The sequence below is a fragment of the Semicossyphus pulcher genome, unplaced genomic scaffold (genome assembly GCF_022749685.1).
Source record: "Semicossyphus pulcher isolate SPU_LCO1_2020_fin unplaced genomic scaffold, fSemPul1.0.p SCAF_6, whole genome shotgun sequence".
Taxonomy (NCBI): domain Eukaryota; kingdom Metazoa; phylum Chordata; class Actinopteri; order Labriformes; family Labridae; genus Semicossyphus; species Semicossyphus pulcher.
The window spans coordinates 31,393,258-31,411,342 of NW_027211737.1; the positions used below are offsets into that span (position 1 = coordinate 31,393,258).

The 18,085-nt window shown below is 42.1% G+C and overlaps 1 protein-coding gene across 1 annotated transcript; it reads left to right on the forward strand.

Annotated features, from left to right (window-relative positions):
• The first annotated feature begins 1,237 nt into the window (after window positions 1-1,237).
• On the forward strand, window positions 1,238-13,146 carry LOC138610051 (GTPase IMAP family member 8-like). The gene is made up of 4 exons (XM_069682746.1): window positions 1,238-1,253; window positions 2,799-2,858; window positions 10,290-11,486; window positions 11,597-13,146. The coding sequence occupies exons 1-4, from the start codon at window positions 1,238-1,240 to the stop codon at window positions 13,144-13,146; spliced, it is 2,823 nt and encodes a 940-aa protein (XP_069538847.1).
• The last annotated feature ends 4,939 nt before the right edge of the window (window positions 13,147-18,085 follow it).

An 18,085-nucleotide genomic window follows, 5' to 3' on the forward strand; every position in this document is an offset into this window, starting at 1 on the left:
TTTTTGGTTAAAACGATCATATATCATGTAATATCTTCTTCTTTAACTAATGAGACCCATAATGAATAGATTGTGTACAATAATCAATAACATAGCTACAAGGACCAAAGTTTTAATAACTCATATTGAACTTTTTCCAGTGTTATGGCTCTCTGTTTTTGGATTGCATAAAGAAGAGTCAGAAAACAACAGAAGAGAAAGACGAGGGACTCTCAGCAAAGATCCCAAACTGGAGCGTAAATGAGGAATCAAAGTTTAGAGGTCGCGTCCTGACCACTCAGCCACCTCGACACCTGTAATCCACCTCTGTACAGGTGTCTGATTTATGTCGGGAGAAGATGGTCATGTAATAAATGAAGAAAAAAGTGTTGATTGTCAGAAGGACAGTACTAAAAGTTTGACAATGATATAAACTGTATTGTTCTTTGCTGGACACCTTAATGTGCTCATACACGGAGAGATGTGTGTGAAACTATCCTGATGACGTTTGCACTGGATGTTGAATTGACTTCTCCTCCCTTTATTTGCTGAAGGACAAATATTCAGGTGAGTTCAGGTACAGATTTCTGCAGGCTCACAGCTGTGAGAGAGGAGGGAGTGTTTAAGCTCCACGTGATCAAAGTTAGGATCAAAGTCCTTCGAAGCAGGTGCCTTGATTCCTCCTGTAACACCTTCTGTCTGCTCTGCTGTCAGCCGAGTCAGTATCTCTGTTTTTACTTCTTTTATTGGACGGAAAATGGCGCAGCAACATTTCCCGGTGAGTAAACTTGAGATAAATGCCAAAAAAATATAGAAGAAGTTAAAGTTAGTGAGCAAGACACTGTCTGTTAGTCTCCTTCAGCTGTCACCAGACGAAGAATCAATTTGTACTGTATGGTGTGAACCTGTGGTGTGAACTCAATGTTGAGCAGGGCAGAGATGAGAAAAGTACATGTATTCTCTTCTGTGATAAAAGGTCAAAGACACTGAAAGCTAGAACTTGATTAAGTTTTGCACTGTGGCCTTTCACCACCAGATATTCTAAAGGAGTTAGGGTGTAAAATAAATCAATAAAATATTATAATTGTCAGTCAGTGTCATTTACCTTTATCAAACAACATATTTCTTTAATCAGAAATGTAAGGTTTCTTTGTTGCCCTTTCAGTCATTCACTAGAATCGACTGTTTTCTTTGTATTTCCAGTCAGCAGCAGCTCCTGTTGATCGTCTCTCTTGTGGCTGTGCAGCAGAGTGACAGCATGGCTGAAACGTCTGGTGAGTAAAATCAAGTTTACATTCAAACGATCCATACGGCAGAGAATATATTGATCCCTGCAGTTTGACTAAATGACCAAAGTTTCTCTAATTTAAGTTTCAATAATCAAAGTTATATTTTGCTTTGTTGATATTTTAGAATAGGTTATATCCTGGAAAACATACATGACGTATTAGGGTTTGAAAGTCAATTTTGGATCCACTGAAGTGCTCTAATGTTTTCGTTCCACCCCTGTGACACAAAACACCCAGAGCTAGCTATAGCAGTCATTGTGTTTGTAGGTCCTCAGTATTAGTGCTATAGGCTACGGTAACTGCATCTGCAACGCGTCCGTCTCTGGCTTTGAGTTTAAAAGAAAACACTTAAATATGCAGAATCAAATGTTTCTCTGCTTGCTGTTTCATGGGAATGTTTAACTGATCCAAACTCCGTATAAAGTCGAGCTGAAACGGCATTTCCAGGGTATCTAGCTTCTGTATCGTGACGTATTTCCGAGTGAAACAGGACGTGCAGGCGGGACATATCATGAGAGGGATTTGATTTGATCGTTGAGAAGTGGGCGTAGACAGACGTTCTCCACAGCGCAGTAGCTAGCTAACTGACCGAACGTTCTTGGTGCTCTGCGGCTAAATGTTGCAGATTGATTGGTTGAAATTGTTTGGTGCTAACTTACGTAAGCACGCCTGAAATTTAGTTTTACTGGAAGAAAAAATGATCGGATTTTGATATAAGAATACGAAGAAATGGATTTTCTGTATTTGGCCTATATTGTCAAATAGATGCACAATATTACCGGGGATGTGATCTAAAAGGATTAAAATGACATTTTTCATTTCACCTCGACTTTAGACAAAGAAATACAGCATAAACACGTTTTAGAATCAACAATTAAACGGCACAAGCACATTGTCAGCTTTTGGTTTTATCTGTTTGGCATTAAGTTGGATCACACTGATCCTACAGGCTCTTTGTGAAAGTACCCCGGGTGTGCTTTTTATTTCACTGCCTTTATTCCAGCCTTCAGAGCGTGAACATTACAGGATTGTGAAGGTGGTCAGGTGGCTGCAGAGGGGCACGAGCAAAATAATGAACTAATGACAAAGTAAAGTATCTGAACGTTAGTGATAATCTCATAAACATGAACTAGTCTGGGATACATTATTCTGAAGCAGCAGCTGGAGACGCGGGGCGCGGTGACAGATGAGCAAAAAGATCCCACCAAAATAATTTCACAATCAATTAATCATCAATTACAGTAAGAGTTTGGAAACACGCAGTGCAGACCGTGAAGTATGTTGTACCTAATTCATTAATTAATTAATGGCAAATTACACTCGATTTGTTACAAGGATCAATATGGATTTGTCTGCATGTAACTGACACACCTAAACGGTCCTAATAGTTGTTTGCAGTGAGACAATGAAAGTGGTTTTAAAAACATATTTTTTTAACTTGTTGCACTATAGTTATTACTGTCGTAAGCAGAGTGACTGTAAAGTGCTGGTGAATCGATGAACAATAAATGTTGACATGTTTTCCTACAGCGTCAGGTGATGTGAAACCGCAGGAGCGCAGGAACAGCAATGAAATCCTGCGACCTGAACGTAAGTGAGCCTGGATCGTCCGGTTTCTTCCTGCAGCGTTCAGTATTAAAACAGGTTGCACTATTTTATGGTACACTAATAAATCGTAACAAGCTCTGCTTTGCTTCAAATAGAAAAGGTTACACACCGTAGACCTAATTATTCTTTGATTAGAAATCACATTTGTTGTATATAAAACCCAAAATATACTTTAATTAGACAATATTACAAATTGTTCTTCAGTTCGAGACCAAACAGGAACTCTTATTAGGAACCTAATTAGACACAAAGTACAAGGTTACATGTGTTCTAAAGTATGAGACACATAGATGCTATTCCATCCAACGATTGAATTATTATACACATTTACTTTCACGAAAGTTTACAGGTCAGTTCTGTTTAATACCCTTTAGTCTCAAAGTTAGTTCAGTCAAAGTTTTGTAACTTGCAGCTACTTGTTTCATGTTCTGAAACCTGCAAGTTTACAGCAGCGTGACTCTACGAGACGGCGTCTGCCTTCTGTCTGTGATGTTTGGAGCCTGCAGAGGAGAGCGGGTATAACAGCTGTCTAAAGAAGCCTGTGATGTCATCACAAGCTGTCATATGACCATAATGGCAGCCTTAAATGTGGTGTCTGATTGAATAGTCTTTCAGTAGAACAGCACCTATATGTTGTATATGTTGGATCAGATATGGCATGGTATTTCTAATTACACTATAAAATTATTATTTTTTTAATTTAATATTTTTGCAGACAGAGAGACAAAACAATAACAAACAAAACCTGGCAGAGGGGTAGCGTGGGGTGGTACGTGAAATCTTACAGCCTGTCCTTCTCGCCAAGTTTAGAATTATACGGATAAGAATATAGAATATAATAGGCAACTTAAATACAGGATCAGGTGATTGGTATACAATCACACATGCACACAGATACATATACAAACACACATATATATATTTATATATATGGACCGATATGGTTTTTTCAGGGCAGATACCGATACCGATTATTAGTAGCCAAGGAGGCCGATAACCGATATTTGGAGCCGATATTCATTTGCAGTAAAAGTGAAAATATTGGCGTCGAAATTTTGAATAATACAAACTCCAACACTTAACTTTGTTTAGATGCCTTTAAGCATGTTTATTAAACAAACAAACAAAAAGTGCAGGGAGTTCCCAGGGTCAGCAGCACCTCTTATAAAGTTCACTGAAAATTTAAATAAATAAATAAATAAATAAATAAATAACTTCCTGAAGTTTTATAAAGTAAATAAAACAAAGTTAAATCGCAGTGTGTGTGAGCACTCTGCATGCACAGCTTTCACTGCTGATTGGCTGTTACCCGTGCCATGGCTCTGCGTGTAACCAATCAGTGCTGTGGGTGGGACAATGCTGGAGACAGAGTAGTGACTGCAGACAGAGAGGCGCGGCTGCATCAGAGCCAAAATAACCCAGTTTTAAATTGATCTCTAATCGATAATCGGCCCGGCCGATAATCGGTCTATCCCTTATATATATATATAATTATGTACATACATACACATAAATACACATATTTACCTCATATGCACACATACAACCATACAGAATACCTGCAATGACAGGTAAACGCCAGACATAATCATATATGTGCACATAGTCACCTGCATGCATCTAATTACACTATAATCTTGTGACAGTATATATTATGACTTCCTGTTTGGTTTCTCAGCGTACACTTTGTTTTGGGTCAAATGATCCGTCTGTACAGTATAATAAGGTGTGTGGTGTCTAATTAGAACATTGATGGGGCGACACCTGCGAGCTAATTCAGGCAGATAGAACTCGAGCTGCACTGATTTAATAATTGATATGCGTCACTTGCACAGTCACCTGACACCACTTCCTCCCAATCGTCTATTTAAGCTGCAAGATTTCCTGTCTCTCCGTCTGCTCTGTCATTGCCATCGCTGCCCTGCAGCAGTACTGCGCTCTTACTTTCAGCCCCACCACCAGCCCAGCATCCACCTGCAGTGTTACACTCGGTAGGAACGGGTTGAACCCAAAAGCGGACACAAGGCTGGGGTCGGATGAACAAGGTATTTATTTGAACACCACTGGATACAAGCTGCTGTAAATTGAGGCTTGAAGCTGCTGAGGAGCTGTGAGGTGTGTTGCCGCTCGGGGAAGCGCAGGGCAGGTTGTCGCTCGGAGGAGCGCAGGGCAGGTGGCGGGTGGCAGCGGGGCTGAGGAGCTGCGAGGTGTGTTGCTGCTCGGCGGAGCGCAGGGCAGGTTGAGTGCCGCAGAGGTGCTGAGGGCTCGAGACACTGAAGCGGAGTCGCACGTTGGTCGGTGCTCAGGAGGACACTGCAGACAGAGCAGGACGAAGTTAGTTGTAGCACAGGGAAAAAACACAGGAGCACTATAGAAGGTCTAAACAATACGAAAGACTGAGCCATATACCGCGTGTGGTTCACGAAATCATCTGGCAGCAGACAGCGTGAGGATCAGGGCTTTTAACCAGGCGCTGATTATCAACCTGCTGCAGGTGCATGTCGGTGTGATCACTCCCGAGACCGCAACTCCGCCCAGCCCTCCGGTGCACCTCTGAAAGTAGACAATCACAAGCACAAACACACAACACCGACACTGCAGCCACAGATCGTGACATGCAGGCTCCAAATAGGGGGTTCAAGATGTTATCTCATCATTCCTCAATTTCTGCATGTAAAATAAATCTGTGAGGAGAGATGAGGTCGGAGCCGAGACGCCAAACACAAGCTATGTTCTGCTGCTGCAACAAACATTTCGAACTATAACAACGCGAGTTGTCCGTCAAAATTGGCCAAAAATGACGTTTGATTATTTCTTCAAAAAACCCCACAAATGTTCGAACTATTCGAATATCTATTTTTGCACAATAAGAGGACATACCAACACACCGAGAGACAAACTGAGATATATTGATTTAAACAGAAACGTGCCTTTTAAAAGATCCTACACCTTGCAAAATAAACAAATTTTAAACGGACATTCAGCGTTCCAAGCGAGCTGTGCTGTGACAGGTATATTTATTCAAACATAGCCTTTAAAAAAAAATCAACATACTTACACCTGTCTGTTCTGCTGGGGGTGAGAATCTCTCCGACATCATTACCGCACGCCACACGGTTGTTGTTTTAGCTCGTTTCAGCGAGACTAAAGTTAATTATTAATGTATCATAGTGACGTTGTGATGCATTCAAGGATGCTCCGTAACCAAGAGTGCGCGTGAGGACATACGAGAACTTGCGAGCAGCCGCGGTAGTGCTGATTTTTTTGTCACAACGAATATTAATTTAAATATCCGAATATCCCTTTTTTATCGGATATTAATATATATTTATATATATATTCGAATTTAGAATATTCGTTGACAGCCCTAGACTGAACTGTGTTTGTTTACAGTTTAATAAAGAACAATTTTGTCACATTTGGTACCAATTATGACTAAGTGTACCATTAACTAAAATGAAACCTTCAAGTTTAAGTTCATGTTATGAAAATGGAGGTTGAAATGTATTTTCCTTCCCAAATGTTTGTCAAATTTGAACGAATACACCGACAAAACTTTGAGTTGCTTCAGCAGTCTGCCTTTCCATTCCAGCACTGGAAGCCCGTGTCGTTGTGCTACTCCACCACAACTCCTCACTTACATTAGCCTCCATCCCTGCCAGCAAATTTCCAAGCTTTGTCTTTTTTAAATCTTAACCTTAACCAACCATTTTAATCTACAATGACCCTGATTTTCTGTTGTGCATTTCAGTGTCTGAGCTGAGGGTTGTTCTACTGGGGAACAGCTGGTCTGAAAGAAGTTTGCTGGGGAACTTCATACTGGGAGAGACTGAGTTCGACTCTAAGGAAGAACCAGACGGCTGTTTGCAAGTCAGAGGAAGGTTAAAGGAGAAAGACATAGTTCTCATCAACACCCCAGATCTGCTTCATCCCAACATCTCTGCAGAGAAAGTGACAGAACATGTGACAGAATGTGTTAGTCTCTCTCATCCTGGACCTCACGTGTTCCTGCTGGTTTTACAGCCTGAAGACTTCAGTGAGGAACACAAACAGAAGCTCTGCACAGTCCTCAAATATATTAGTGATCAATCATTTGAACATTCCCTGGTTCTAATATCAACTCACAGAGGGAAAAGCTCAGGTGTATGGGTGAAATACATGAACTATCAACCCTTACAAGACATGGTCAGGATGTGTAGGGGCCATTTTTTATGGGGAAAGACCACTGAACCTCCAGAGCTGCTGGAACGCTTGGACCAAATTGTGAAGGAGAACAAAGGAGAACATGTGAGCTGTGCAGCTACTGCAGATACAGCATCTGCTTTAAGACCGAAACAACAGCAAGCAATGTCTGCTATCCCGAACTCTGTCAAAGTTATTGGTGAGTATGTGTTATCTCACTTTCCTGGAGTTAACCCTTTCAAATAAAAAATACCCTATCAACAAATACAGGTATGTTCAACGTAGTGGCATGGTCAACGAGATTTGAAATGAAAATAATAAAAGATACTTTAAGATAAGAAGAAATACCTTCAATAACATCACATAGGATTTAAGTAGGTGAGGATATATCAGAGCATAGCAGCTAAGCACTTAGTAGCTAAGTGCTACTCATGGTGATTCATGTTGGGCCTCTCTTTAAATAACATAACAAAGAGTCGGTCTAGACCTGCTCTTTCTGTAAAGTGTCTTGAGATAACTGGTTATGATTTGGCGCTATACAAATAAAATTTGATTGATTGATTGATTGATTGATTGATTGATTGATTGATTGATAGCACTAAAGATCAACACACAAGACAGTCAGTTGGTTGAAACTACAACAGGTTTGGTAAAACAATATAAAGAAATGAAATTATAGTTAAAAATTGTAAAGTAACTAAGATTCCAAGAGTTCCAACAAGTACAAAATAAGGTACATTAAAAAAGAGACATCAAACTATTGTCTCACTTGTGCTCAAAGTCCATCTGAGGAGATTAAATTAGTTAAAGCAAAGACTCAAGTGTGAATCCTATATTGATTTGTCCGGCTGCTGTGTTCTGAACAAGTTGTATGCTGCTAAAAACATTTCTAGGTAGTCCGAACAAGGAGCATAGCAAGAGTCAGGCCAAGAGGTTACAAAAGCACACATTCGTTTTTCACAGTCTGAGAGAGAAATGGTCTAATGTGGGCTCCAAAACCGAGGGAACAATCGAAGGCTTGTGACCAGGACATTTGTATGACAGGTTATCACATGAAGACTTTGCTCTCTCTGGGCTTTTTTCCCTGAGTACTGATATCTGTAAAGAGTAATAAACGCAGACAGGATAAAACCATAATCCTTCAGGGACAAGGGTCATCATTTGTTGTCCATAACAAAATCGATTTCATGTGTATGCACGCTTAGCCCCAAGGGTACCAAGTAGTTAATGTGATAGGACCACGAAGTGACCACTGGGGAACCCGACAAAGGAGAGGGAAGACTGGGCATCCAAAGCATAATCTAAAAGGACCCGTTTGACAGAAAACAGATGAGCCAATCCAGAGCCAGATAACTGATACCAGCAGAGTTTTTCAATTGGATGATTAAGCAGCCTGTTCTCATACCAAAGGCGTCAAATACAGATGCTTTGTCATGGCCCCCAGTGTCTCATACAGATGTACGAGGAACCCTTCATTTTCTGCAAGTGAAGCAACCGGCTTTCACCTAAATGTCATATAAACCCATCCCCCGTAATATAAGAGGCTGAGAAAAACGACTCTTCTACAACTTTCCCATCAAAACATGTTGACACTGGTTTGTCAGACCCGGGAAAACCCGCTAATAAACGCCGATTGTCTCTTTTCCTATTGCCAGTGGAGTATCCTCCTTTCGGTCTCTTTTCTGCTGCGTCACCGTCTGACGTCAAACAGGGTCGGTAAACAATAGTACGCACAAAGAACTTACATTATACTCTTTCGTAAGCAGCATGGAGACCAATGAAGATGTTACAGTGGTTAGGTCTTTATTGTATCTATTACTGATAAAGTCTATCAAACTTTGCGCTGACAAATTTGGAACGATTTTTGAGCGCTGCTTGGACAGAGATGGGTGGTCGTAGCATCGCGCCGGAAAGGAGGCAGAGATTAGTGAGTCGACCCGGGTTTTCTCGTTCTTATCATTGCCAATCTGAACCGAGGCGATAACTACATGAGTCATGAGTCTGAGTCATTTGACCCGGGTCTCAATGCCGATTGTAACCTTTCCCACTAAGCAAAAGAGCCAGGTGTTAGCGGGAGTTTTTTGACCAGTGGGAAAAGGGCTTAAGTGACTTTGTAGAGAGACAGAGAAAGGTCTGCTTAGGGTGGCGGTCAGGTCTGTGTTAAACAACTCAAGACCTTTGCCCATGTAGTTTTTTTTTGCCTAAACCTAACTAGGAAAACAATTTGATGTTTGAGACACGTGTGAGACAGGAAAAGAACAGATGCTAACAAATGCATCTATAATGACACTACCTTTGGCATCTGTAACATGCAAAAAGGAAACCATGTGTGTATAAATGAGACGCAAAGGAATGTGTCAATATATGGCAACCCGGGAGGGGTACCTGTTGGAGTAACACATTGTGGTCCACTGTAGCAAAGGTTGAGCTCAGGTCAAGGAGAATTAAAATTAATCTTTTTGTCAAACAGTAAGTCAAATTTGATCTTGACCAGGGCAGGCTTTGTGCTATATGGAGAGCAAAAGTCAGACTGAAAGATTTGAATCTTCTTAAACAAGAGTAGATCAAAGCCTAGTATGTGGCTGACCGCAGCAGGTCAGTGTGCGCTTTTATGGGCAATGCGTTACAAGGACTGTCCTCATGAGGCCGATGACAACATTTCAAGCAGGTGTGTGCTACAGACAAAGGTGAGCACAGCGGACGAGCAGCCCCGCTTACTCCCTGAACAAAGTATCCAGAGCCATGTAGACAGAGAGTGGCATCAGTGGAGGTCCAATGTGCTCCATGATCTGCCAATGCGATGTCGCAACTCTCTCTGTCTCTACGGCTCTGAAAGTACCGTCAGTCCGTCAGTCAGTCAGTCAGTCACATACAGACCCATTTGTAGGGCTGACCTCGGTGGTCAGCCAAAAATATTAGGCGTGGCTCAGTGGTAGAGTTGTCATCTCGAAGGTTGGGAGTTCGATCCCTGACTGCTACACATGTCGAAGTGTCCTTGGGCAAGACACTAAACCCCAAATTGCTCCCGGTGGCAGAGCCATCTGGTATGAATGCATAGATCATTAACTCTCAGATGTATGTCACTGTGGACAAAAGCGTCCACTAACTGCTAAATGAAATTGTAACATTGGAAACAATAGAAATGGCAGCATTGAGATGGGTAATTAAGTACAGATTCTGGGTCTGTTCACTAAAACATTTCTTCTTCTCTCTTATTTTGTCTTGTTACAGAATCTGAAATCAGGATTGTCCTGTTGGGGAAACGTGACAGCATAAAGACAAGACTTGGAAACTTAATCACCAGTAATCTAGGGGGTCATTTCCAAAAGCATTCTCTAGTCAGTCAGTCTGTGGTCACCTATGGAGACTGGAGAGGAAAATCTGTAGCAGTTGTTAAGACCCCAAACATCTTTGGGTTATCCATGGCAGCACTGAAAGATCAAATGATGGAATGTGTGACTCTCTGTCCACCAGGACCAAAAGTTCTGCTCCTGATAGTGAAACCATTTTCATTCACAGAGAGGAAGAGACAAACTTTTATGTCAATTCTGCGTTTGTTTGGTCAAGAAGCTCGAAAGCACTCAATGGTCATCACAACCGATGAAGTGATTAAAACTTTAACTTTGAATCAGCTGCTTGAGGAATGTGGAGGAAGACAGTACAACATGTTGGAAGACGACCAAAGATTGTTAATGAAGAAGGTTACAAACATTGTTCGTTGTACAAAAGGAGCCTTCCTAACACTGACAGGGGAGTCCATAAGAACTATGTCCGAACACTCGACACCAGCTTTGAACCTGGTTCTTTTTGGGAGAAGAGAAGAAGAAAAGACTTCAGCAGCCGAGGCCATTTTAGGTCAGACAGATGTTCATTCAGTCTCCAGCTCATCAGAGTGTGTTAAACATCAGGGAGAGGTGTGTGGACGTTGGCTTTCCCTGGTGGAGCTGCCTGCCTTGTATGGAAAACCTCAGGAGGCAGTGATGGAGGAATCACTCAGGTGTATCTCCCTCTGTGATCCTGAGGGTGTCCACGCCTTCATCCTGGTCCTACCTGTGGGTCCCCTCACTGATGAAGACAAGGGAGAGTTAAAGACCCTCCAGAACACCTTCAGCTCTCGAGTCAATGACTTCACCATGATTGTGTTCACTGTGGAGTCAGATCCTACAGCTCCAGCTGTTGTTAACTTTGTAGAAGGAAGCAAAGACATCCAGGAGCTCCTTCAGAGCTGTGGAGGAAGATCTTTGGTTCTCAACATCAAGGACAAGCAGCAGACCCCAGAGCTGTTGGATGCTGTGGGAAGGGTGAGGCCATCAAAGGCCTATACATCCGAAACACTCATCCTTCTGGATGAGGTCCTCCAACCAGACAAAAGCATCCCTACAACACAGGCTGAGCCCGAGGACCTGGAAACAAAGACCACAATAAGCTGTGAGTATAATATTCCATTGAATTTCAACTCTGTGTCATAGAACATGTTTAATACTATACTGTTGCAAGTGTCAGCATTAAAAGTAACTCCAGGCCTTCTTATTTCACAGACGATGGAAAGCAGAGCCCAGAGTGTCTCAGGATTGTGCTGATCGGGAAGACTGGCAGTGGAAAAAGCTTTTCAGGAAACACCATTCTAGGAAGAAAGGAGTTCAAAGCTGAAGCAAGCCAAATATCAGTCACCAAAGAATGTCAGAAAGCACATGGTGAAGTGGACGGTCGTCCTGTGGCCGTGGTCGACACTCCTGGTCTGTTTGACACGACTTTGTCCCATGAAGAGGTTTATGAAGAGATAATGAGGTGCATCAGTCTTCTGGCTCCAGGACCACACGTCTTCCTGCTGGTGTTACAAATCGGCAGACTCACAGAAGAGGAGAAGGAGACATTAAAACTGATCAAGGAGGGCTTTGGGAAGAATGCTGAAAAGTTCACCATCATTCTTTTCACAAGAGGAGACACACTTGAACACGAGGAGCTGTCCATTGAGGAATACATCGAAAAGAAATGTGATGATTCCTTTAAGAAACTGATCGCTGACTGTGGAGGAAGATACCATGTGTTTAATAACTATGATAAACAAAACCAAACACAAGTCAGTGAGCTGATAACAAAGATCGACACTATGGTGAAGGAAAACGGAGGCAGCTGCTTCACCAATGAGATGCTGCAGGAGGCTGACAAAGCAATAAAAAGAGAAGTGCAGAAGATCCTGAAAGCCAAGGAGAAAGAGATGCAGAAAAAGTGGGAGGCACTTAAAAAACGACATGACGAAGAAATTAGAGAGATGGAAAAAGCAATTGAACAACAGAGAGCCAAAACTGAACAAGAGAGAGAATTGAAAGCAAGAAAGTTTGAAGAAGTGGAGGAAATCATGAACAAGGAGCTTCAGCTGACAGAGCAAGCAAAGGACAAGATGAAAGAAGAAGACAGCAACAAGAGGAAACAGGAAGACATCGAACAACAGGAGTGGGAGTACAAGTTAAAGGTTTTGCAGGAAAGAATTCAGAAAAATTCTGCATCAGATGAAGAAAAAAGAGCTGAGCTAGAGCAGACCAGAGAAGAGATGAGAAAGGAACAAGAAGCATGGGAGAACACACATAAAGAATACTGGGAAAACCGCAGCAGAGAAGTGGAGTATGGACAGAAGCAGCACGAAGCAGGACTCAAAACTCTCCAAATGGAATATGAACAGGAGCGAGAAAAATATGCAATGGAAATAAAAAATGAAGAACAAAACAGAACGGAACAGGAGGAAAAAGGAAGAAAAGAGTTAGAGGAAAAACACAGGAAAATAGTGAATGATATGAAGAGGTCATACGAGGAGGAAGCCAGGAAGCAAGCAGAAGAATTCAATGAATTTGGGCAGAAATACATCACGAGCTTTGCAGGTCTGATAAAGGAGCGGATGGAGGAAAAGGAGGCTCTTCAGCAAGAACACAGGAGGGAGTATGAACTGTTGAAGGATCTCTCAAGTCACAAAGAAACAAAGCTCAAAGAGGAACTCAAAGAGATGGAAAAGACAGTCAAAGAAATGGGGGGCTCGATGACAGCACATGAGCCAGAAATAATTGTTAGCAAAAGCAAATGTGTCATCCTTTGATCTGCTTCTAGTGACTGTCGTAAGGGTTGGTAACTGGTCAACCTGGAACCAAGGATCTGAAAGGTGTGCAGGCAGTAGCTCACTTCAAAGGGTGTGAGTAAGTCTATGATAAAGGCTGCAAAAAGGCAACGTAAAGCTTTACATCTAAGAATTTATAATCATTTGTAAACTTAAAAGGGAGCCAGTAAAGTGAAGTTGCAAGGACGGGAGGGATATTGTCTTGTCTCTTGACTGACAACAAAAAACACAAAGATACAAAGTCCAGCAGACAAACTAAGACAAAGATCAAAAAACAGACTGGAACGCTGAAACGCTCAGGCAAAGAACGCACTGATTACTGCAGCTCCCTCCTGGCAGGCCTTCCTGCATGCACATTCAAACCTCTGCAGATGATCCAGAACGCAGCAGCGCGACTGGTCTTCAATCAACCCAAAACAGCACACTGTTCATATCCCTCCACTGGCTTCGCATCAAATTCAAACCCTGTCGCTCGCTTACAAAACAGCCACACAAACGTCTCCTGCCGACCTGAACGCCCTCATCCAGGTGTACACTCCGTCCCACCCACTACGCTCTGCCAATGAAAGGCGCCTGGTACTCCCATCACAACAGGACCCTAAGTCTCTAACTAGACTCTTCTCCTCTGTTGCCCCCTGGTGGTGGAACGAGCTACCAAACTCCATTCGGTCCGCAGAGTCCCTTTCACCTTTAAGAGGAAGCTAAAGACCCAGCTCTTTATGACCTCTGACCTTACTGATACTGATGCTATTGATGATGATGACTGACTAGGATTTTCATGATGATGATGATGACTATACTGATCTTGTGTTGCTGATGATTATTATTTTTATAAAAAAAAAAAAAACGTCCTGTACACTTCCTGTCGGCACCAGTGTCCGATCACACCTGAAGCTGTTTGTTGGCTCTTACTGACTTCGTTCCCTCCTGTCTCGGTCGTTGCTTGTGTCGTATTAACTCTCTGATGTTCGTCGCTTTGGACAAAAGCGTCTGCTACATGAAATTGTAACATCGTAAGAACAAAGACTATCTGACAGAGAGCTGGTGAAAGTGGACTGGTTAATTGTACTGGGAGCTAATCAGGCAATAGGGAACAGGTGAGTGAGGGGGAATGGGCAGGTGAGGTGACTCTACAGGTAGCGATGCAGACAGCCGGGAGTGGCCGGCCCTGAAATGACAGCGGAGTTAGATCTCAGTATAAACGATAAAACTAAATACATGAATACCAGAAAACAATGAGGATGAAGGAAGCCGTTCAGTTTTGAGGATTTTGTACTTTCCACAGCTTCTCTTTGTTCAGTGCCTCACGTGACTCCTCCTGCGTCTGTACTTAAATATCTGAACGCTAACAAATATTTTTTTCTTTAAACAATAAAGAGCAACTTCTGCCTGACTGACTCCATCTGCTTTATGTCGCTTCCCTTTTCCGCAGACATTTACTGTGTGTAACAAAAAAACAGTGCTCTCTACCTGAGAGGAAAAAGCTGTTTTAACAAACTCAACATTGTTGATCTTCAGTGTCCCTTCTCTACAGCTTGTTCGTCCCCCTGCTCATGCCCAAAGTCTTTCTGATTGTGCATAAAAAGTCTGTGGTAGTGATTCCCCACAGAGAAGTCTTTTTGCATTTTTCTTAAAGGCTAGCAGACAAAGTGATGAGGAGCTGATTTCTTGATCCAGTAAACCATCAGATTTTTGTTCTTTTGGTATCATAACACACGTTACACCCACTACAGGTAATTAGCACATGACTTAACAAACCGAGGAGGTAGATATGAAAGAGCTTTTATTACAAAAATGTTCAGCTTTAAAAATTTTCGCTCGCCCTCCTTAACCTCCCGAGAACTGATGTTCCAGTTGTGTTAGCAGAGCAGGGGGTGAATTCTGTTAACACAGCAGTGCGCGCTTTTACGAATCAATTCTTTCACACTCAGTGAGTCAAGGTATTTCAGAGATCACACACATGATTGTTTTCACGGCAAACCTTATATCAAAAAATCACAACACACCTTCAGCCTGCCCCGACTAACTGACCAGGATTCAACTGGTGTGAGGTTAAGAAGCGATGGGGTGACGCACACAGATGGCAAACAAACAAACAAACAAACAAACAAACAAAGAAACCAAACAAACAAACCAAACAAAAAAAGAAAGAAAACTAGTCCGCCCCCAGGGCAATACCCATATCTTTATTTGGCCTCTACCAGCTCACTTGCCAGGGCGGACTAGAGAAAAAACCCTAAAATAAACAAAAGAGCATTACTGAAAAAAGAGCAGCTAATGGACCACTGAAGCTCTGCGGGGAAACAAATAACAATCAAACACACAGTTTATTATGCAAACGTTAAAATACAAACTGATTAATTGTCAAAGCCACACAACCAAATTTAACCTCCAGCCGCCTTCAACCCAGCATGGCAGCAGGTCTGAAATACATGAAACAACAAACGCCACACACGTTAAGTCCTACCGATTAATGCTGGACCTGGCGTCTCCCCTCTACAACAGCGTGGAATGAGGTGTGCACCTGCCTCACTCCACCGACCTGAATTAAGCATCACAACCTGTGTTCCCACCACAGGTAGACCTATGTTCTATAGACGCCACTAGGTGGTGCTCTTCCCCTTTTTACTCAGTGCCACCCGCCACACACAGTTTGCATGTTGACAAAGAAAGTGGGTTATTAACCACATGAACAACACCTGAGCTTTGTTGTGTAACGGCACTGTGGGTCAAGAGACCAATCTTAAATCTCAGCATAACACAGTTGTGTTTATTTGTTGATGAACTCTGTTAACCTCAAAAGTCCACCACAGTCAGTTAAACAATCAGCTAATCCCACAATAGAACAGGCCTACCTTTACCTGCAGGCTGGACGGTGGGTCTCCTGGTCCAGTTTGGGATTATTCCACAGATTATGTTGAAGATGGAGGGACCAGAACACAAGGGCGGCACCAACATACTGGAAAGAGGAAAAATAAGAACACTTAGCTTTCTGTCAATCATGTGCAGGTGATCAGTGCAGGTAAAGAGTATTCTCCCTAATGCTCCCTGCATGAAGTTTAAATCCCAGCAGGATTTTAACTGCCAGAATTCAAACGGTCAGTTCATCCCTGAGTAGTTTAATGTCACCAGAGTACAAATCAAGTGATTCAATAATAATATTATGGTTACTGCTTCACTCACTTCAGCTGCAATCTGCCTCCTAAAGGAGTTATTAATGACCCAACAAATACCTACAATAATAATTATTTATTGATCATTTATTTACCAAAGATCCCCGTTATTTATTACAGCAGTTACAGCTATTCTTCCTGGAGTCCACACAAAGTAAAATGAGGTGGCTGTTATGTCATCAATCATTTGTGCTTGTAGTCGGACTGATTTGAATAAATAAATAGTTGTAGACCTCACTCACAAACCTTCCATAACAGCATACACACATTACCGACTCCGAGATGTTTAACCTTGTTTTATATCCTTTAATTATCAATATGAATTAGTCTACAATACTTCCTGCAAAGTGCTGCGTCTCGCGGCAGGTCTCTCACAAAGGAACATGTGTTTTGGGCAGTATAGACTTTCATATCCATCTGTGAAGCGTGAATATTAATTTAAAACTATTCAAATGAGCCTCAGCCCCGCGGAGAGAGAGAAACAGAGAGCGCAGACACACGGACAGAAGTGCAGACGCGAAACAGAAACAGGTGTGATGAAGAAGTCTGAAGTAAATCTGTGTAATTCTCAGGTTAATCAGTGAAGTGTGTAAACTACCTGTAGCCTCTGTTAACAGTGACAGGCGGTGACAGCCGTCTCGTTTTAACGAATAGATGTATGTAGATCAGTGTCTTATATTTAAATCCAAATTATTGCCACCAAGTAATGGCAGCATTCATACCTTGCCTTACACAGTTGACACGCATATTTACAAGCGCAGTGTCTTGCAGCTAGTAATTAATTCATCAACAGGATTTACAGTAACTTTACAGAAAAACCAGCAGTACAATGTCAAACTTAGAATTATATTCACCGTTATATCATCAACACGGAATTTTCAAGTGCTCTCAATTAAGGCCGAAGAACAAAACACATCGCTCTCAACCAAAATGATAACTAGCACCGTGCCTTTACTTACATGTAGTGTAAGAGCCATATTCATGTTTTTGGGAAAGCTGTTGTTTTTGTGCCACTGGGTGTCGCTGCACTATTGCTTAAGGTATAAAAGGTGTGGTGATAGTAAATGTAGGTGTTTTTGACCCCGGAAGGGCAAACGGTTTTGACCGCTGTGATGACAGGCGGCATGGCAAACCGCAGCTGTATCGTTTGTATTTGTTGATCGATCGTATAAGGAAACTGGATGATGTATTAACGCTGCATGGTGATTCAATTAAATGGATTGTGTGATGCAAACTTAAGACGCCTGCAGAGATCTTATTTAAAACAACAAAGCAAACGGTAACGTATTGAACTGTACAGCGCGTCAGCCAGGTCACTCCTGGGAGCCAAACACATCGGCAGCTTTAGTAATAGACTAAGCTTCTATATGTAGAGTTCATCACCTGTTGAGCAGCGGCCTCCTCTTGCCCCTGTTCTCAGGTGGAATCAGCTGCTGTTGGTTGTCTTTGCTGATTAAAATGACCTCTTCATTTTGTGAGTTCATGTTGTGCTGGACTCGTATCACAGCTGCTGCTTGGAGGACGTTTCTCGGCACTGGCATCATTGACGGTAACGACGTTATTTGAGCATAATAACAATGGTGTCATCTTTAAACACTTTGCGGCATCAGCTTCGAGATTTTCTTCTTTTCATCTCTCTCTGACCCTTTTCGCCTTTCTGGGCTTTGAATATCCAGTTTAACTGTATTTTCATTCAACTCTTTTCTTTATTTTATTTCCCGCCTGACCTCTGACACTACATGGACGGG

What these genes read in the sequence shown, in the direction of transcription:
- LOC138610051 (XM_069682746.1), top strand. An exon ending in TGAAATCCTGCGACCTGAAC is followed by an intron (nt 2,859 to 10,289) that starts GTAAGTGAGCCT and finishes GTCTTGTTACAG; the next exon opens with AATCTGAAATCAGGATTGTC. An exon ending in AACAAAGACCACAATAAGCT is followed by an intron (nt 11,487 to 11,596) that starts GTGAGTATAATA and finishes CTTATTTCACAG; the next exon opens with ACGATGGAAAGCAGAGCCCA.